Here is a 21,180-nt window from a genome sequence, read left to right on the forward strand (position 1 = left end):
AATAAAGGAGCCAAAAAGACAGAAAACCTGGACGTGTTAAGTTCCAAGTAAAGCCACAACATTTTGTAGCCTTAGATGTTTTAGCCTAGAGACAATAATGCTAACATGTTCCTGCAGCAAAGCAACCATCCAGCAGACCTGCTATTAAGATTTGCTGTTTAACATCTAAGGGAAATATTTAAGACAACTTTGTACCTGATGCCTAATAATGTACAAGCTAATCTAGAGTTCAGTGAAACACATTTTTCATATCAGACTTACTCACCAAAAGTAGCAAAGCACATAAATAGCAATCATTATCTTTTGAGCAATGAAGAGGAAGTTCTCCATAGAAAATGAAACCCAGTGGCTAAAACTCTATGTCCATATGTGTGACTGCACATGTTTGTTGGTGTGTGCGTGCATGTGTGTGTGAGAGCCATGCTCTGCAGGAAGCTTCTATGAAGCGCAGCCATTTCCTAATGAGAACAAAGCAAGAAGCAAGCCTGAGAGGAAATAAAACCCAGCATAATCCAAAACGCCGAGAGCAGTGAGACAGCCTGAAGTAATTACTATAGCATTAGTTGCATGTGATTGGCCTCATTAGTCCTGCCGTTAAACAATGATTGGCTCATGGGTAGGCGTGGTTAGAGCACCAGCAGATCCAAGACACTGAACGTGGACGCCAAAGTGGAGTAAACTCACCTCTGCTGCAGCTCCTCCTCCACCGATTTGAGAAGACTCCTGTTTGACAAGTCGGAAAAGCACAAATGACAGAATAAAAAGAAAGACAAAAGTACCCAGGTTTTGATTTTGTGTATCGAGAATAAAATCTTAGTCCTTCCCAGTCTAGAGGACATTCTGCTGTGCTTATCTGAACCTCAGCTTTCTGCTTACAATGCATGCTTGTGAGCAGAAAGCTGCATACAGACAGTGTCATAAAGTTGGCACAGACTTTGAAATGCACAACAGAAAATCTCTTCACATTCCAAGTCTTCTTATTGTCTACATCCTCGCTCAATCTAGACATTAAAAATTTAAAAAATAAAATAAAATAAAATGAAGGATAGCTGCAACTGACAATGAAATGAAAGAAGAGAATCCAGGGGGAGGTAAATGTTTAAAAACAGAAAATAAACAAGCCAGACTTACTTGTTTCCTCCCAAAAAACGCGATGAATCTTGACCGTATTCCAGCTGCAAATCCTACAAGACAAATTAGATTACAACTGTGACATAACCCTTCATAAATAGTTCATTTATACATATATTAACAGGTGCTGTAGATCTTGGCCAACTGAGGCAGTAAACCACGTTTAAAGTTGTGGCCATCACTGAAGCCCTTTTCAGTTGCCAAATGACTGCAGACGCTGCCACTGTAGCAGCTGTGGTGACCGTTACAGCAGCCTGCTGGAAATCATACCCACAATAAGAAGCTCTTTCACCTGAAGTATAATTCATAACCACAGACATTCACAGATGTATATGGTGAGCATATGGGTATTTATAGTTATACAGAGCTGACACTTGCTGAACTCACATTGTGGTCCAATACTACATATATTAATCATCGGGCGTTAGCCACAAAACAAGTCTGGCATTTGACACATTTAGGAAAAGGACCAATAATTAGGTGCACACCAAGTAACTAATTTCAATGTCATCATTAAACAATGATGAAAAGAAACATTATCATCCTACTCATCCTGCTAATTTTTGCTAGTACTGGCTTCACAGATAGAACACAGAAGTTGTTTCCAAAAAGTGGTTCCCTGTCGTTTGGGCTTGTGAAACCCTAAAATTTTGCATTATGGTCTCATGCACTGACTTGTTGTTGAGTCAATGACTTATTTTCTAGATGAAACAAGTTCCTTTTAGGTCACAAACAGGTGAAAACATGCACTATTTCACAAAACAGTTGAGGGAAAGACAGAAAATGTAACATGCTGTCGGTTACTGAAGTTACCAGCTATGAATTAACCCAGAAACCCAAACTCCACTAAAATCCAATCCAAGAAATACAGGACAGTAGATACGTTAATCATTTTTATTAACTATCATTAAATAGGTTTCACTAATGTAAAATATTGTAGTGCGGTGGTTGTGATGTGCTCCTTGTCCTTTCGATTGAACATTCTGTTACTACTGTTGACTGCAGTTACAGTATTTTTGTATTTGGAAACATGACTAAACGAAAAGGTTTTATCTTCCAAATGCATTCAACACCTCTAAAGGAGGCATATAATGTTAAAATTGGATTTTCTCAATTCATTATCTTTGTCAAAATAGTCACAGTAACAAGATAGAAATAAGTCTCTCTGCAATATCTAGACAGCAGTACTTCTATTGGTCAAGTTTATCTAAAGCTTTGCTCTTTTGTGTTGACTTCTTGGGTAAAATGACAAAAAACACAAATGTATGACAGAGTCTGAAGCCATAACTTTACAGAAGCATGCACAAAGAGCAACTACAAACGTATTTCTAATATTATTATATGTCATTACTAACATATTTGTTTTCTAAATCAATCAAACAATCAATACACATTTTTAGTGACACCTAGGGCTGTGCGATATGACCAAAATCTCATATCCCGATATAAGACATCTATCGTCACGATAACGATATAAATCACAAAAATGTAACATTTTCTGTAAATTCTGTGAATCTCGTGCAGCTCGTTTTGCGGGAAGTGTTTCCAGCTGCGCGTCATGTAGCTGGAGTCGAGTGTTTTAACCGATGCATGAAACATACATTTTTAGACATAAGTTTAACGGCCGCCGTTTTCTTTGTGAGTATTTATTACACGGCGTGCTGCGGGGAAAAGCCTGTTCTAACGTTTGAGTCTAAGGGGTTTTTTTTTAGCACCTGGCGGCTCTTTTTTGCTTCTCATCCATAAATACTCTGCATACTCTTTCACGTGATTCAGTTTATTTTGAAAAGTCTCAACAGGATCTTGAGCTTTATTGTGAAAGGTTTATATGGAACATAAACAAGCGGACACGAGATGGTGTTACCGTCGTTGTTGCTAACCACAACGCATAAAAACAGGCGCTTGTCCGTCCGTAGTGTGGTTATATTAAATATAAGAGAAAGAGAGAAAGAAGAAATGAATATAGCCACTACAGTGACCATCAAAAGGATGAAAAAATATTGCCGTAAACAGTTTATTTTGCAACACCACGAAACAAACGATAGCGTAAAATGAAACGATAGACGTTTTTATATCGTCATCCGATATATATCGTTATATCGAACAGCCCTAGTGACACCCCTAATACAAAGTATCTGTAGTACAGTAAAGTACACCAGTAACTCTTTGGAGCAGTTATCAGATACATTGGTGGACGCCTAAGTGACTCGCAAACCGTGGATTGGGAACCAATGTTTTAGATAACTTTGGTAAGAAAAGTGTTATGTTGTCATAAAGCACATTTGAGAGTGTGCGGGCTAATAAAGAATCAGCTGTGCAGATTTTATGATTCTGCAGGCTGACAATAAATTCAGCACTATGACAACGGTCCTGAATTTAAATCAACTAATGAAATTCTGGTTGGATATCGGTGACATAAAAACCACAATGTGAATGCAGCATCTTGTCAGAGAAATATTTTTGAATGTTACGCCTGAAAGCAAAAAGCATGCAAGAGGAAATGCGCACTCCAGATGAGCAGACACAAAACACCAATGCTACAAAGAAACTACAAAGAAACACGCATACTAACAGACAAAAAACAAAGCAAAAAACAAGGCCTCGCTACTCTGGTTAACTACAAGAGGTTAGAAAAACATAAGCAACACTTTACAAATGAGAGAAGCGCATTCTGTGGAAACATCAGAAATATGGAAAAGAAATATTGAGTACCATAGAACACACATTAAAAGTGTATGTGTTAATAAATTTGAGCAGACATGCCTTTTATATATTTTAAATCTCCTTTAGATGTCCTTGAGCAAGGCACTGTACCACTACCAGCCTTTAGAGCTGCAGCTCCACTGCTGAACCTGATATATCTTCCTCTATATTAAAGCCTTTCTTGAAGTAAGTCTTACGACTTGGCAGGTATCTTGGCAGTCATTTTGAAGCACTTTAGAACAAACTTTTAATTCAGTGGTTACTGACACATAAAAACTGCATGTACAGAAGTCCAGTTAAATCTGATTTTAAAAGGAGAAAATACTAGAAAAGTTAGCCAACTTTCCCCAAAATATGCTTTTCCCCCCTGAAAGCTACCCTTCTGTCACAATTCTTCAATACATCTCAACTAGACATTTGCTGAGTAACATGCCTCTCCACTGTAGTGTCCCTCCCTGTGTTTATACCTCTGTGTGCCAATCTGTGTGTTTTATGCATATATAAGAACAACAACAACAACAATAGCACTAACGACTCTAATCACTATGACAACTACAACACCAGCTCGTGAGGCAAAAGCTGAAGCTGGAAACAGAAGATAAAGATGGGCAGTAACAGACGGGTGGACTAGAAGAGATGGATCAACAATGTGAAATAACAAATATACAGGTTGGACATCGAGCAGCCGAGAGATTCAGAGCTCTGAAAAAGGACAAAAGTAGGACAAGGACTCATCCTTCAGAGTTTAAGAATGAGCAAGATGGAGAGAAAAAATTAAATTATATTTTAAATAAAGCATGACGTTAAAAATTGACAGACTGAAAATAAATGGGCCAACAGCTGGAGAGATGGAGAGGCTGAAACAAAGAGAGACTAAAGGTGTACTACCAGATTAGATCTTGCTGTATAGTAGAGCTCCTCAACACAGTCCAGATAGGGCTCAGAATCACACTGGTCAGCAAGACAGAGCGAGAGAGACCTCAGTTAATACATTAACCTGTCCTGGACTAATAATGGTGGGGAACAGGTAGGAATGGTGATATGGAGGGAAGGGATGACTTGTGAAAAATGAGTTTGGGTTAAAGCTGTGTCCACACTGGAAATGATTCGCTCGTCGCACATCACTTTCAAGCTGGTGGCTCATCGCTTTTAGACATTCCAGGTTCCGGTTGTCTAAGTTACTCTCTATAGTTTACTACCAGGTCATATGTCAGTCAAGGGTATTCTTCAGTCACTTGCCTGGAAGTTGGGAACAGTTTATCTTGTGTCTCGCCCACTTCAACTCAGCAAGAGTTAAGTTGTCTTTATTTGCTTCAAGTCGCCAAATGTCATTCTATTTCTATGGGTCACTATGAATCACTTCCAGTGTGTACGTAGCTTAAGGCCATTTTTATTTAGTTTTTAATAGGTGCTTGACTTGGCAAGAAAAGGATAGAGTATATTTGAATAATAATCTCAAGAGAGGAGGAGACAGATGTGAGTTTAAAACATAGATGGAGGTTTGGAATGGAGAGAAAATAATAAACTGTGCTACAACAGCATATATGTGAGCCTACAAAATATAAAGTTAATAAGGGTATAATATGGGTACTTTTCATAACATTCTACATACAAATTAAACAACTAATGGTAGCCAGCTGTATTCTGGGTAGTATTTCCACACATGCATTTCTCACTCATCATGGGTATGGATGTCCTGGTACGTTTAGGCTATTAACATTTTCTTTGAATCATGCTGCTAAAGTGTAATTTAAATGAGTTCTTCCAATTTTGACAAGAAAAATGGTCAAATATTCAGCCAGAAGACGGCTGATGGATACCAAAAGGTCTGACTTGCTAAGGGACATTTATCCAAATATTAGTGGGTGTGTATGTATACTTTAGAACCTGTGTGGATTAAAGAAATCCAAAAATATTTCAAACTTGTGCACTCAATCCTTGCTTTGTTAAGTTATTAAAGACATATGCTGTACAATCATTTCATCCTGGAAAGAGAACAGTTCATGTTAAAAGCCAGAATTTACCAAGTTATTCAAGCCCATGATGAGTGTCCGTAAACTTGTGATCAGCGTTTTAGAGGTACTTTCTGTTACTATGGGTCTGTTTGATTTTTGGCCACTATTGCAAAAAAAGAGAGAAAAAAAAATACTTGCACAGAGTCTCTTTTGATCAAAATATTATAATATGAATGCTAAAACAGCATGGCAGTCCTCACTGGATGGATCTTGGAGCTACAAGCTAAAAGCTAAAATCTACACATGTCACAAGACAAATGTAATGCAAGCTGCCAGAGTTCCCTTGAAAAGAGAGTAGAAATTTAATGGACAGATGAATGATTGTTGATAAAAGATGAATTACAGATCATATGAGGTTAATATGATAGCATTAATCTAAATTTATAGATCAAAAGATAAAGAGACGACAAAATAAAGGTTTGGTTAGATTTTTTGGTGAACTATCAAAGACAACTTTAAGAGGGTGGGGACAGTGGAAGACGTGCAAGAAAGGACAAAAAGGTGAAAAGGAAGTCGGGGAGCAACATATACTGGGAAAAAATATCAAGAAATCATAGCTCAGCCAAAGATTTTTTTAAAGAACCTATGCTAACTTTTTGACCAAAACTGAGCATAATCTGACCAAGATAAATTACAAATTTTATGCAAATGAAAGCCAAGAACACGACTTTTATTCTACTGAGTTCTGTCCAACCAGTAGCGAAAGAAAGCTACTACTGACAAATCATACCTGTGTTTGTCAAACAGCAATAACAAGAGGTCTACAGTTACAACTTCATTAAAATGAATCCATAGAGCTGTTTATCCAGCTGGGTTGTGTATTTTAAGCTACTGCAATAACACTGTTCAGCCACAGCCTTCAGGGTTTGGTGAATCCCAAAACATTCCAGATCAAATTGGACTTTTAATTCCTCCAGCAAGCACAAGATCCACCAGGGACTACTCTCTTTACGATATATTCACAACAGCCTGCTGGTTACTGTAAATCTGATTTTATATGCAACTGGGCATTAGATTTCTGCCAATTCTGTTGTTATACCCATATAATAATTAGCGAAACATGCCATTCCTAAACCTTAGAATATTTAACTAGGATTGGTTCAACACAGACAGAGAAAAACATAGCTTGGTGGAGGTGCCATGTGTGATTAGGTGAGGGACAGCCAAGTTGGTACTGGTTAATTAACAACCACACAAATCTCATCTCATTCGCACACATACAAACATAATGTGATCAACTCACCGGTTCATGATGAGGTTGTGTCTCCTTTTCCAAAAGACTATCAAACTTCACTTGATCGACTGAGAGAGGCAAAATAAGAGAGAGGGGAGGATGGGAGAAAGGGAATATCATGAGGTAGGGAGATATATATACTGAGTAAGTTTATTGAAGAAGGAGGAAAAAGATACTAAAGACATTGTATTTGTTCACATTGACCTTTTGTAGCAACTCACATTTCATCTCAGACAGTGTTTTTCCTTCTCTGGTGCTCCTGCTGGTGGAGCGGATACGATAAGGAACCGGGGACTATCAGGAAATAAAAAGAAGAGCAGACAGTGTCAAAGCTGCTCTGGACACTCGGTGTAGTGGTTTGCACTAGATTTGGAAAGATCACAATAGGTTTAAGAACAAAAACATAATCCCACTGCTATTTCCTGTGGGTGGGATTTGATGACACAGCAAAAACAGAGTCTCACACACACACACTGCAAGAACCAAAACAAACAACAGCAACACAGTCAGAGGAAAAACATTCATCCACCCTTATGGTTCCAAACACTGGATACCTGTAAGCTGTAAAGTCCTCTTTACATTGGAAGCTTTATAACAGAGAGATTGTCACACAGTATCTCATCATCATCATCTGATGATCTACATTCTTAATACAAGCGGAAAAACAGGGTTTAAATGCTGAAATGGAAAACGGTACTTAGTTATTTTATATGTCATGAGTGCAGCTGGCCATTCTTATTTTGAACCACAGTTATTGTTAATTTAAAATAAAATCCAAACTCCATCCCACAGAAATCTAATGACACAGCAACCTCAATGCATGCTTATGAAGCACTGGAAGACAAACCAAGACAACAAAAGACCATGCATCAATCAAAGCAACATTTAGAACTCGGCTCCTCCAACAGACATTTTTGTTTGCTTGTTTGCAATTATTCTCATAGTCCATTCTCATTAGACACAAACCACGATTAATACCTGAAAGGTTAAAGACAGGTGAAGATGGCGTCCATAGCTATAACACTTTAGCAACCTACAGCCTTTTGGCCTTCCACAACACTACATTTTCTTTTGTCTAATATTTGAAACATCAACATGTTGGAGGGTTTTTTTTCCATGAGTTTGTGTATGAATTTAATACTTAAAAACATAATTCTAGAGAGAGTGACAATGTGATATTTTTGAAGCCATCTTTATGAATTTAGGCATTTCTTTATCATCCCAGGTGCTACAGAACTGAAGTGAATGGAAAAGATCCTTAGTGATGCTATTTATGCCTTTTTTCCACTAGCAACCGCTCAAGTTGACTTTTAGGGCTTTCTGTTTGGTGGTAGTGCCGACTTGGCCGGGTTTCCAAGCAAGCCAAGTTGAGCTGAAAATGTGACGTCAAAACACTGCATGCCACTGATAGGCGAGGAAGTAATGTCACTGGATGAGTCATGAGGGTGACTCCTGCGCAAGAATAATACCGCTATTTTTTTTAGACATGGCAAATAAGGAAATGGGCTACACACAAACCAACACTGGTCCAATGACAAGATCCAGATGTATTTGTGCAAACAACAGAATCCAGAGGGAGCTAGACCATGGTTGTGTTGTATTTGTGTTGCATACATATAAGACATTAAAATGGTATAAAACTGTAATGGAAAACAACTGAAACTGAGTAGAGCAAAGTAGAGTCAAGTTGAGGTGCTAGTGAAAAACTGACCCGATTTCCTGCATTCCCCTTTGATTCTCACCGATGTCGGCAGTTGTTGTTGTTGGAAGGTTACTTTTATCTGCCTATAGTCACTATATGTCAGTCATAAATAATATAAACTTTATAATTTGTTACATTTATGAAGCCATTTCTATTCTACCGCTGTTTTTTAAAGTTTTTTACTTAATTATTTTTTGTTTTTAATTGGGATCTGTGACATTTTTACCATAATGTTTTATCTTATTCTATTTTAATGATCCAATGATTTATTCTACTTAATGTTTTGGCTGCTGTAATACAAGAGTTTCCCAAATTATTAGGAGAAATACAGTGGACCTTATCCTATTATGGCCTTTTATTTGTTCACAACTACACAGAGATGACGTAAAACCCAGTAAGTAATAAATCACCGGAATTTCCTTATAGCCAACCCTTATCTTTCTATTTTGTTCACACATGAGTGCTGTGCAGTTGTGGCTTAAATCATTAACTTCAACTGTGTTCTGAAAATGTTAAAGTTTAGGAGCAAAGCTGAATTTGTTTTTTTATCTCTAACAATCTCATTACTTAAAGCATTCAAGTAAAATGTGCATAAGATATAAGCAAATTTTAGAATAAGAATAATGACGCAATTTTGTGTGATGCAGTTGTATAAAGTCAGCTGATTTGAATGTCAACAGAAAGGTCTATGAAACCGCCACAGTAAGCTATCAAATGACTGTTTCACATACCAATGTCGACTTCCACGGCAACACCAGCAGAAACTGAACTGGAAATTTACTTTTTATTCATTCAGTTCTGTAGTCCTATTCCCCCCCTGCCCCCCCCTCCGAAAAAAAAAAAAACTACAGTCAGAAGAGTTTGTGTTAGAATGACATCAGTGCAGACACTGCAGGAACAGTAGTACCTTCCGACGGGCTGCAAAACGGGGTGCACGTCGAGCACCGGGACTTATGGGAAGAAAGTGACCCCTGTACTTAAACTAAGGATTCAGAGGATCAGGGATGGGGAATAGAAGACAGGAGAGGAAAATAAAATGTGGGGCGATACAAGCAGTGCTAAAAAGAAGAAGAGAAAAACAAAAGTGAACCAAAAACAGAAAATGAGAAATAAATCTGAGAGAAGCAAAAGAAGAAGTGGATAAAAAGGAATGAGTAAGAAAGGGAAAGACAGAGCAGAAAGATGACTCACATGTGACAAAGAAAGGAGGGAGTAAGCATGGAGAGAAAAAGCTGTGAATGACAAAGGAATTTAATGAAAGGACAACTGAGGAGACAGAAGGAAGTTGAGGAAGAAAAGAAGCATGATCGAGTAAAACACAATCACATTTATGCTCGGCCCGACAAAACTTTGGGTTTAACAGAAAATCCTGAAGGTCAAAGGTTACCTCAGGCTCAGGGTCGTCATCGTCAAAGTCGTTGAAGGTGCTGTGGTCGGGGTTGTTGGATTTATCCAGCAGCTCAATCGCTAACGTCCTGCTGAGAGGCTGGGAAACAAAAGGGTGCTGGAAGAGAAACAAGAGTTGGAATCAATCCAGGTGACATCACCAATGGCACATTTTTAAACCAAATAAATAAAAAATAAATAAATAAACTGTACTGGGTAATATGTGATTCTTAAATAAGCAGAGCTGCAACTAATCCAGCAGCTCATTAGGGTGCTGACAAATTGATATGCCGTTTAAATAACAGCCCTAACTGCTGTAGCACACAGTGATGAATGATGCTTACAAAGCAAACTGAAGTTTATGCTTTTCTTCCATTATTTAGATCTTGCTTCATGCATCATGTATCACGTTGCTCCAGCTTCTTTTATACACAGTACCTTTTAACATCACAGAATGCACCTAGTACACATGTGAACGCTTCATATATAATACATGACACCATGACCACTTAGAAGTTTTAAAAGATATTGAGGACTGATCGAATGAGGAAAAAAAAATATTGCAAAAGGTTAATTTTTTAACAGTGGATTTTTTAGTAGACTTATTTTGGAAGTCTAATGCTGCTTGCTTGAGGTGTAATCACACATCCTGTTTGGGCATCTTGCTTTAAATTTGGCCAATTTCAACCTTAAAGTATGGCTCGTGGGCAGTGATGCAACACATTAAAGTGTAGCTTTACAAGTAACCTTTTCACTGTGTGTTTTGAGATACTGGTCGGAACTACATTGGGTTAAAACAGCAACCCTTTAACCTGAATTTCACTTTGAAGAAAACAACCAAGTTGCAGGCAACAAATCTGCACAAAAAACTGCATAGTGTGTGGTAGTGCTGTGTGGTTGCTCTCACTCAGGCATGCGCCTTAAAAACTGAATACTGGGTCAGTTTGACACAGTAGTTTATATATGCACATTTTAGGTTCATGACAAACCTGCAGAGCCCACATGCAGGTGGCCAGAATAGGATTTCCACAAAGCAACCAAAAAAAATAGCAGCAGAGCTGGAAGCTATCCATCAGACCGCCTCAGAAAGGAGATCTGCCAAATCTGAAATGGCTTTTGATATTTATAAACACTGTTGAGCAATTTTGTCAGCATGGCTAGTTTCCTAACTTAACATAAAAGTTGACTGGGAAGCCCTATCATTTTTGTTTGTTTTACATCATGTAAATATGATTGGAGATGGACTGTAATGTCTGAAAGTTAAACTTTCCTCACCTGCAGCAGTTTCTCAGCTGTGGGCCTCTTTTTTGGGTTCTTGGTCAGAGCCAGTTTGACAAAATGGTGGAAGTTATTTGTCCTATTAGAAAAAAGGAAAAAGGTTTAATGTTTTAGCCCTGTAAAATGATAAAAACTGGTCATTTAAACAGCTGGGTGTTACATCTATAGCAAATGTGAGCAAGACCAACATATATGCAAGAGCATGACAGTCTTACCACTTCATTTTATCTTTCAACTTAGGAGGCTGGAAATTACTCTTTGTCATTAAGAACAGAGCCCTGTTGGGAGAGAAGAAATACAAATGAGAAAAATCACCTTTAACAGTGTAGAAAGACATGCCTTCCTAGCATTCAGTAATAAAGCCAATTTGATACACAATATCTACTCCAAATGACTAAAGCCAGTGTAATATATGAATAGAATAAAGATTAAAATCTCCAGGACATAAATATAGCAACATTTTGTAAAGTAACCCTTTAGACTTGTCACACAAAAATGATCTAAAGCTAATAACATTAATGTCTGTCAGTGGTTCTGACTTTTATTAAATACATGCAGAGATACATGGTAAGAATTAAATCTTCCAAATAATATTGTAAACATTCTTTACTATCATTGCATCATCACAGCCCGCACACACTCCTACCTCATTGGGTGCAGGTCGAACATGGGTGGCTGCAGTTCAGCCAGTTCTATTGCAGTGATACCCACAGCCCAGATATCACACAACTGGTTGTAACCCCCTTTCCTCTCCACCGCTGCTACCTCAGGAGCCATCCTATACAAGGAAACAAGACAGAAGGACTGTATGAAAACAAGATGCATATAAGAGGGAGGAATGATCAACTATCCAAATGGGTTACACAACTACACACAAGAACAGAATATGAACTTTGTACAGTATTTCCCAGCAGCAGCACAGAAAGTTCCCAACCTCAAATGCAGCTCTATGATTTCTCTACAACTAACAAGTACTATTTATTTCTGGGTTTTGTTCTTTTGCATTAAAGAACAGCTAATATAATAAAGAAGAGAAACACATTAGTTGACAAATCCCTATGTGTACAACATTGGCCCATTAGCAGCAAGCATTGTATTGAACTGCCATCAATTCCAATGGATTAAAGCACTCTAACAGAACAGGAAGAGTAAATGTATCCAACAAATCAGTGAGTGGATCAGCCAGAACTTCCTTTAGCTCACCGATGAAAAGGCTCAAGTAATTGTTTTTGGCTCCAGAAATTTTAATCATTAATTTTTATTTTGATAATTGTAATTTTTTTCCATTAATTTTTTATAATTTTAATGCATTTGTCTCATATTTTCCTCAGTAAAGCACTCTGTATTGCTGAATTGCTTCTGTATGAAAAGTGCTTGCCTTGCCCTGTCCTGCTGGGTTTTATTTTTATTGTTCTACCTGCGTACCCCTATGCAACGTCAGTGAAGCTTTTGGTTAAATATAAACAACTTACCAGTAAGGTGTTCCAATGAATGACTTCCTCTTTGCTAGGGTCGCTGTGATCTGGGCTGATACGCCAAAGTCAGCTAAGGAATAATGAAGAAGAAAAAAACAAAAAGGAGAGGAAAAAGTGGATAAAGGGAAATAGAATTAGAGGAATGTAATGAAAAGGAAGAATGTAAAGAAATAAATACAAAGTGAAAGAGGAACAGCAGAGAGGCCAAGAAAAAAAGAAAGAAAAAAAAAACAAGTCAGCAAATGAGGCCATTCAGATTCAGTCTGTTGAAGCAGAAGGTAATTGCAGGCCTTGCGTGTTTCTCTCACCTAGTTTCACATAGCCATTGTCTGTCAGGAGGATGTTGGCTCCCTGTAGGGGAAGGAAAGAAAAAAACAACAAAAACAAAATATACTGAGCTTTAGGATAAAACACACAATTTTACACTTCAACTAAATTTTAAATAATACTACTAATTATAATAAGTATTACTAAGTATAATCTGAAAGGCAAAACAGTTACAAAGTGCTTTGTCATTGACTTAACTGGTAGTGGGGAATGACTATTCATTTTTCCTATAACAAACACATGCTTAATATATGTGGTTGTGCACCAACAACAGGTTTCCCAAGCATTTATTAAGCTTAGTCCCAGTGTAAAAGAATAATAATAATAATGATAATAATAATGCAAAAAACAGCCTTACTGAACCAAATGAATGACCCTAATTAACTAAAAATGAGCCTAATAGCTGAAGTAGATTGCTATGTTACTCACAAAGTGTAAATGTAGAGCCAATATGTAGATTTTCAGAAATCAGATTTAACAATTAATCATGACTATAACTTTATTTATGAACAAATCACTGCCCACTGCCTTTTTCTCCAAACTCACCTTAATGTCTCTGTGCATTTTGCCTTTATTGTGCAGGTAGTATAAACCCTGCAAATAGAATTACACAGCAAATGACGTTACCGTTACTATTACTCATAAAATAAGACAACAATAACATGATAAAGATGATGAAATTTTAAATCTTAATCTGGCACACATTATCAGTACTGTAGACACTACCTGTAGGGTCTCCCGTGACATGTAAGCTATCTGTGATTCTGACAAAGGCCCGGTTACTGGAATATTAGATTAAAAAAAAGACAGAAGGCATGAGGGGGAAAAAGAGACTATCAAAGATCACAGTAAAAATGAAATGGTTTGAATCATTGTGCCTGGGTGTCCTTACCATGATAGATATCTTGCAGAGAACCACCTCCACAGTACTCCATGCTGATCCATAACTTATCTCTTCTGCACACACACAAAGAGAACTCTGTCTAAGTGCATGTTTACATTTACTCACAAGGTATGAGCCCTTCGCCTCCTTCGATCTATCTTACACCAGCTTGTGTTTTTCCTCTCTGACACTCATACTTTTTTCGAATAAAAATATGAGTCACTTAAATATCAATTAAATGCACTCTAATAATAACCATAAGAAAATACTGCACTCCACATCTGGCACACACACACACACTCTCTTACCGGAGATAACTGCCAAAATAGGCAACGATGTTGGAGTGTTTACAGTCCTTCATCATTATAATCTCCTGCTGCACGACTGCAAAGTCCTCACCTTCAATAAAAACACACACAATATTATTATAGTGATCATTTAGTATGCATCTTGGCATTGTTATGACTTACAGAATAGATGGCTGGGTTTTTTTGCTATTTTCTGTTTCTGACAGACTGTTCTTGCACTTGTGTCTGAACCACTAAGAAGAGCATAAACTGAAGCAAAGCAGTTCATCAGTCCAAAATCATAAATTGTACAGTAATTAAACAAGTAAGTAAACAGTATTTCTTTATATAGGACTTTCTGCAGATTGAATTCATGACATGCTATAAAAAAACAAAACAATACATAGCATACACATTGGTAGGATATAGTTTAACAGCTGTCCTGTAATGTCTAGCAGTGTCCCCCAAACAATATTTTTTGGGCTTGATATTGTTAGTGACAAATCAGCTGTCATGAATTCAAAGTTACAGATGCACCAACTGATCAGATGGGGACTAGTTTTCAGGATTCCTAGCCTGGACTGGTAACCAGCTGCTCAACATCGTGTATGTCCAATTATGAGCCAGTTCCTTTCATGCATGTGCAAAATGTGCAAACTGACACTGGCAAATATTGCACACTCATACGGGCAGCCACACATTGTTAGTGTCTGCCTGTGGCTGTTAGCGACTTCTTCGCTGCCAGTGAGGGTGATGCAAAGTTCGCCAAACTAGATCATCAGTGAACTGGCATGAAAACTTAAATTAAGTATCGTCACAGAGCTGAAGATGATTAATTAAACTGAAGAAGAAAAACAAAGATAACAAAAGGAAAGTGGCCAAAGCTACGTGGCGTGCAGATGGAACCGCAAAGCATGTAGCTTCAATATGAGCCTCGGTATGAGCAGTGGAAGAAAAAGAGAAAAGGGTTGCTCCCCTGTTATCTGGTGAATGATGTAAGTTAAACAAGTTAAATGATGCAAGAAACGTACATTTGTGTTTTTATAGAAATCTGTTACACCTGCTTTTGTTTGGAAAGGTAAATTATGTGTACATTAACTCCTTTATTTTTTCTATTATTTACTTTCAGAGATGTTTAACAGTGAAGATCGTGTAACTTGTGCAGTTTAGGGGAACTGTAAAGTCTGATAACTGATTTAGTTATAAAAATACAATTCTGCATTGAAGAAAAGTTTATTTTTACCAAGTAAAAAACAACAAATAAATTAAAAAAAATACAACATCAGAAATCAGGAGGCCAAATAAAATTCCATTGCTTCTAAGATTGAACTCTAGATCTCCTGGCTTGATCTCCTCTCTCTAAGGAGGGAGAGAGAGTTGCACCTTTGTTGCTAGGTGGTTATAAAAAGCCTCTAAGTCTAGCCTCACTGTCGCTTGGGCAGTAAAAGTAAAGTAAAGTAAAGTGAACTAAAGTGTCATCATCGCTACTTAAAGAGGGAGGGTCGACTCAAGCAAAAGCACAGATGACATCTATTACCACAAAAAAAGAAAGAAAGAATATTTTAATGTCAAAAATGACAAAAACTCACTATCTACCCAAAGAAAGGGCATCTGAACAGCTGACTATTTGGATTATTCAAATATTTTACTTACTAAATGAAATGCCCGATTTAAACAAGAAAAAGACAAGGAAATTAACCTGTATGAGGGAAAGGACATAGTTAAGGGGGGGGGAAAGCACAAGTATCAGTGAGTGCTGGGTAAGAGGGCATAGTATGGAAAAGAGGTTTGTAATGAAGAACTTCACAGACTAAAATAACAATCTGTTGGTGAATCCTTAGAGAAAACATAGAAAGGAAAATGACTTACGAGCGAAAGAGAGATATATACGCACACTAAATACAAACTGGACAGCAACAAAAAGGGGCAGAAAAGGGAATAGACAAAGATGAAGAGCAAGATATAGGAATGGAAAGACAAGGAGTAAGATAAAGCAAAAATAGGGGATATAAAGGAATAGACACGAAGATAAGAACTATTATTTAGCAAGAAAAAGTGGGGTAAAGGATTTGAAAGAGAGCATAAGTAGGACAACACCTAATGATGCTCCAGGTGACTAACTCGTCATTTAAACGAGAGAAAAAAAGAAAGTATGCTATTTGATTAAATCTGGGACTCTCCACCATTTGACCCTAGAACTGAAGAAGCTTCTCGGATGAGAGGTGAAACGTCTTCAAGCAACTTAAAGAAGTCCAGACGCTTTTCTTTCCAAGCTCCTTAGACTACGATGACCTGGATGACTGAGAACCTTCACAGACATATACTATTTGTCTTTTTCTGTCTTTTTAAAAAAAAGAAAAGAAAAAAAAGACAGAAATGCAGAGGGTGTCCTAACATTTCTGAACCAGTACGTGTCATTGTACGTTTAATAATATAATAATAACATGTTTAACCAACTGGTATTTCCGGTGCCAACTAGCAAGGGTGTCAAGTTTTAAACGTCTAGTCAGCTGGTTGCGCACATCCCTAGATTCAGCAAGAAAATAAAGTAGAAAGAGGAATTCAAAAACATGAGGAGTAGGATACAGCGAGAAAAAAAGAAGGGAGATAAAGTAAGAGAGACAAAGATGAGGTAACTCACCGGGTTCCAGTTTGATGACTTTGATAGCAGCCAGCTCTCCTGTGTTTACATTACGAGCCTAAAGTATGACAAGAAGGAACGTGAGTCATTGTAGGCTTGAACATGAACAGCAGTCATTAAGCAAAGTTGTTTAAGCAACATCAAGGTACAACGTGACAGAACTGGAGAGCAGATAGAGAGAAACCCTAACTGTTTTCACTGCACTTCAGAGCACAAGAAAGACAAAACTGTAATGTTCATTAGATGAGTTTCAATCAGCTGAGAGGAAGCTGATAGAAACACCGAATCCACAAAAATGCCACCATCAAATATTGACGGTAAATATAATTGGTGCCTTTTTGTCATGAGTGGTTGTGTCGTACTTTTCAAAATCAGTTGTTTGTAGCCAGTATAGCAAATAAAAAATGTTCTGACATAACTCATTCGCAACCCTTTAAACCACAAACAGGATGGGGGAGGAATGTGTGGACTTGTTTTTCCTAAATTCCTGAAAAGCTGGCATAAGTCAGAAAAGAGGGGAACGACAGTACAGAGGCAGATTTTCTATAAATAGCAGACTGTTGTTTACATTTAGCAGGAGTGCTGATGGGGTCAGAGAGGAATTACATATGAAATATACATGAGGAAAAAGATTCTTTTTCTTTTGGGTGAGGCATGAATTGCGTGCTTCACTCAGGGCAAGAAAATGCCCAGTGGCCTGTGTGACATAGAAGCAGCACTGTATGTGTGAGAGAATGGGGAAAAGAGTCCAGCACATTCCACATGGGAAGGAAAAATGAGCTTCAATACTATGAACAACCTAGGAGTATGGTGACATTGATCTAATACATCGGCTTTTGGAATATTATTGAGTCTTAATGCTTGGTGGGGGGACATCACCATCAACATGACATCAACATCTCCGTTCATTCTGATTCTTGACACAAGTTCATATTAATTTAACATTAGGGCGACATGCATTTACATTCCCTAGTACACAAAATAATGACACAAGCACAAACATAGGGCGAGAGCAGGGTGACAGCCTCCCAGAATGATTTAGTACCTTTAAGACAAAAAAAAAAAAAAAAAAAAAGGAAACGGGAGCTACTTAAGTAGTATGTAAGTCGTTTGGCTTCAAACAGACCTTCAACATAAAACAGTGCTGCGCAAAATATGCAAGAAAGAAAAAAAAAGAAAAGCTTAAGGGTGGAAACATCGAACTTGTTTCAGTACTTGAGCAAAAACACAGTGTAGAGTACATCCACGCTATGGATGCGAGGATGTGATATGAGCAGCTGTTGATGTGAGGCCCAAACGTAAGCTCGCTATACGAGTTCATATGATGCCAATCCAAACCCCGGAAACAGCTGGTTAAAAGCTCAACCCAGGATGCAAAATCTCAAATAGCAAATATTTTTTAATTTAAATGGATTATGAGACAATATTATGCAAGATCCTGAAGAGCTACAACATAAGTTACTTTATTCATTGTTAAACTAAATTTATAAGCAGTTATGATATGCTTTTACTTACATTTCCAGATTTGTGTTCACATTTGACTTATGCTGTAGTACTGATATTGCACTATAATGGTGCTGCTGGCACTCTGTGGCCACAGATTCGCACTTTGAATCGGGCAGTCTGTCATCACTGACAGCAGCTCATTGGAAAAATGATGATAAATGTCCTTCATTTGTTTGCACTAATAAATGATGCTCCCTGCACGCTGCAATCACAGATAAAACATTATTAAGTATGTTTTTCTCTTTATTGTCCTAAATGGTCACTTTGCGGGGAAGCTAGCCTATATAGGAGAGTAAAATAAGTGTACATTTTAACATAAAAAGACTATAAAATTAAAAACCCTTTAAAAATAAAAATAAAATAAGTATCAAAATGAGAATAATTTAAAATGCAATGTTCTTTTTACTGGCTGTGATATCACAGCAGGTATTGTTTTACCATGGCAGTCCATCTGTCTGTGGCAAAACAAGATCTTGAGGACACCTACACAAGAACTACCACAAAGGCAGAGTACAGCCAGACAGAAACATAAGGGAGGGACTCGCCACTTAAAAAAAAAAAAAAAAATTCTGAAATTCTGACACATGACCCGACCATACTAGCAAAAGCCAACACACACACGATGATTTAAACAACCAAACTATGAAGTTGCAATTGTGTTGTTGCACTGACACAAGCACCTGTGTAGCAGAATAAATTAGTGCTGCCACAACCGCTCGGATGCTTTACTAAGAAGAACGCCAAAAGGTCAAGACTTGTTAGGCAGGAATCTGGAACATCAAGACTCAGTCACAAAACTTTACAGGTGTGTAGCTGCACTATAATGAAACCACAAGGGTGTGTCCCCAGAATTCATTGGCACTGCACTTGGTTTAATTCCATCACCACCAGGATACTGTGTGTCAGATGCTGTGAAGCATAAGGTGCTGACAGAACTGAGCAGTGAAAACAAAACAAAGTGGCACAAACAATGACTCAAACTTTACCGAGATCACTTCAGTAGTGTGCACTGTGGTCACACAATAGTGATGGCAAAATAAATTTAAGGGGTAACCACAGGAAAAAACAATGTTAATGCCAAAACACAGACACGTGAATTTTATTTTTATCCAACTATAGGATTTAAAAAAAAATTAAAAATTCAAGTGAAGGAGGGGAACCAAGACCGATCCACATCAAAACAAAGCGGGGGGAGGGTGGGAGAGACAAAGAGAAGCAAAGAGAGGAGGAGATGGATGCAGAGTGGAGAGCAGAGACAGAGCGTCTTCAGACAGACCAGAGATGACTCATGGTCGCTCGGTGCCTCTGTTGGTGGCAAAAACACGGCCACACTCAATTTTAGAGGCTTGCTGCTGGGACTGACTGATGGGTATTCCATCTTTCTGCAGCCAAGGGCCTGAAGGTTTGATCATTTGTTTAAAAACCAAAGTTTAGGCAGGAACATTAGTAAAAACCTCTTTCTTCCTGAAATATTACAGTGGCCACAACACAGAAGCACACTGTGGTTCTAAATTTTACAAAGTAAAAGAAGTCAGTGTTGGAATAAAACATCTAACAAATTCTCATAAAAGCATACACATAGTTTTGGTGGCAGACTGTGGCTCAAGCGGTTTCCCCCTCCTTTCATGATTCAGGGTATCAGCTTCTCAGTTCAGCTCTTTTCATAATGAATAATTGTATTTATTCAGTGAGTGGGGTAAGTCAAGGGTGGAGGCAGGCCTGTTCATCACCCGGACATTTTTTTTTGCTTTGGGCATTGCTGTTGTAATACAAAAAGAATGTGGTGTGGCACTGTCTTGCTGAAATAGGCAAGACATTCCCTTGTAATTATGTAGCCTGAATTGCAAGAAATGTTGCTCCAATATCTGTATACAGATACAGTGTTGCAGTTGTGCTAAACCGATGTGCCACACTAACACACACACAATGATTTTAGAACTTTACTCAATCTATCCTAAATGATCTTCAGCCCAGACAGGCATCTCCAGATCTTGGTTAAATGTCTACATGTCTCTTTCCTGTAAACTGTGCTGTATGGTACTGTACTGTATGGTACCATACATATACTGTATGGTACAGTTTAACCTTGCATAACCTTCCATATTAGCACTTCAGATCCCCATCCCCTCCTGTCTCCGTAAACTTGTTGCAGTTATGATCTTATACCCAGTTACCATCTCATCTTCACTTTGTCTAATTTCTTCGAACTTTGAGGGTGAAAAAATGTCCATTAAAAACTAACACACTTCCATGTAAGAGTGATCCAGTATAATCAGCTCCTTCTGCTAAAGGCCACTGAGCAGCTCCACTGCAAAAGCGCTGGAGTTAATGCCTGGCCCGGGGCAACAATTACAATAGTAGTTAGCCATTTACTTCCTTTGACAAGATTTCTCCAAGCGATTTCAGCTGTCCTTCCAATTACCACCACGCTTCACTGAACTTTAAGATAACCAGTGCATTAAGTAATGTCAAGTTCATGACTTAAGAGTTTCTGCTTTTAGTTTGCTCATTAACATTAATTACTCAACTTACATCTTAATTCTCCCTTAAGATTGTTACTTTTTTAAAAGACAAACATGATCTTTTCCTCTGCTGGTTAAGCGATGAAGCTT

At 37.9% G+C, this 21,180-nt stretch overlaps 1 protein-coding gene across 9 annotated transcripts in view; it reads right to left on the reverse strand.

The window, feature by feature from the left end:
* LOC147315932 (mitogen-activated protein kinase kinase kinase kinase 3-like) overlaps window positions 1-21,180 on the reverse strand; it is a 49,220-nt gene that overhangs the window by 19,770 nt on the left and 8,270 nt on the right. For 6 of the 9 annotated variants that reach the window (XM_086258943.1, XM_086258947.1, XM_086258945.1 and 3 more), the window contains exons 2-17: window positions 17,063-17,120; window positions 14,443-14,533; window positions 14,144-14,208; window positions 13,978-14,033; window positions 13,798-13,845; window positions 13,233-13,275; window positions 12,922-12,994; window positions 12,096-12,227; window positions 11,665-11,727; window positions 11,447-11,528; window positions 10,173-10,289; window positions 7,305-7,377; window positions 7,093-7,151; window positions 4,723-4,785; window positions 1,132-1,184; window positions 685-723 (exon numbers count right to left, since the gene is read on the reverse strand). In XM_086258943.1, the coding sequence (XP_086115069.1) occupies window positions 685-723; window positions 1,132-1,184; window positions 4,723-4,785; window positions 7,093-7,151; window positions 7,305-7,377; window positions 10,173-10,289; window positions 11,447-11,528; window positions 11,665-11,727; window positions 12,096-12,227; window positions 12,922-12,994; window positions 13,233-13,275; window positions 13,798-13,845; window positions 13,978-14,033; window positions 14,144-14,208; window positions 14,443-14,533; window positions 17,063-17,120 (1,115 nt within the window). The remainder of the gene's footprint in view (window positions 1-684; window positions 724-1,131; window positions 1,185-4,722; window positions 4,786-7,092; window positions 7,152-7,304; window positions 7,378-10,172; window positions 10,290-11,446; window positions 11,529-11,664; window positions 11,728-12,095; window positions 12,228-12,921; window positions 12,995-13,232; window positions 13,276-13,797; window positions 13,846-13,977; window positions 14,034-14,143; window positions 14,209-14,442; window positions 14,534-17,062; window positions 17,121-21,180) is intronic. The other 3 variants (XM_086258944.1, XM_086258948.1, XM_086258942.1) reach the window with 1 other exon arrangement.

The sequence above is a fragment of the Aulonocara sp. 'chitande type north' Nkhata Bay genome, linkage group LG13 (assembly GCF_057382095.1).
Source record: "Aulonocara sp. 'chitande type north' Nkhata Bay isolate Kocher_YH1m ecotype deep benthic linkage group LG13, A_spYH_male_GT1.1, whole genome shotgun sequence".
Taxonomy (NCBI): domain Eukaryota; kingdom Metazoa; phylum Chordata; class Actinopteri; order Cichliformes; family Cichlidae; genus Aulonocara; species Aulonocara sp. 'chitande type north' Nkhata Bay.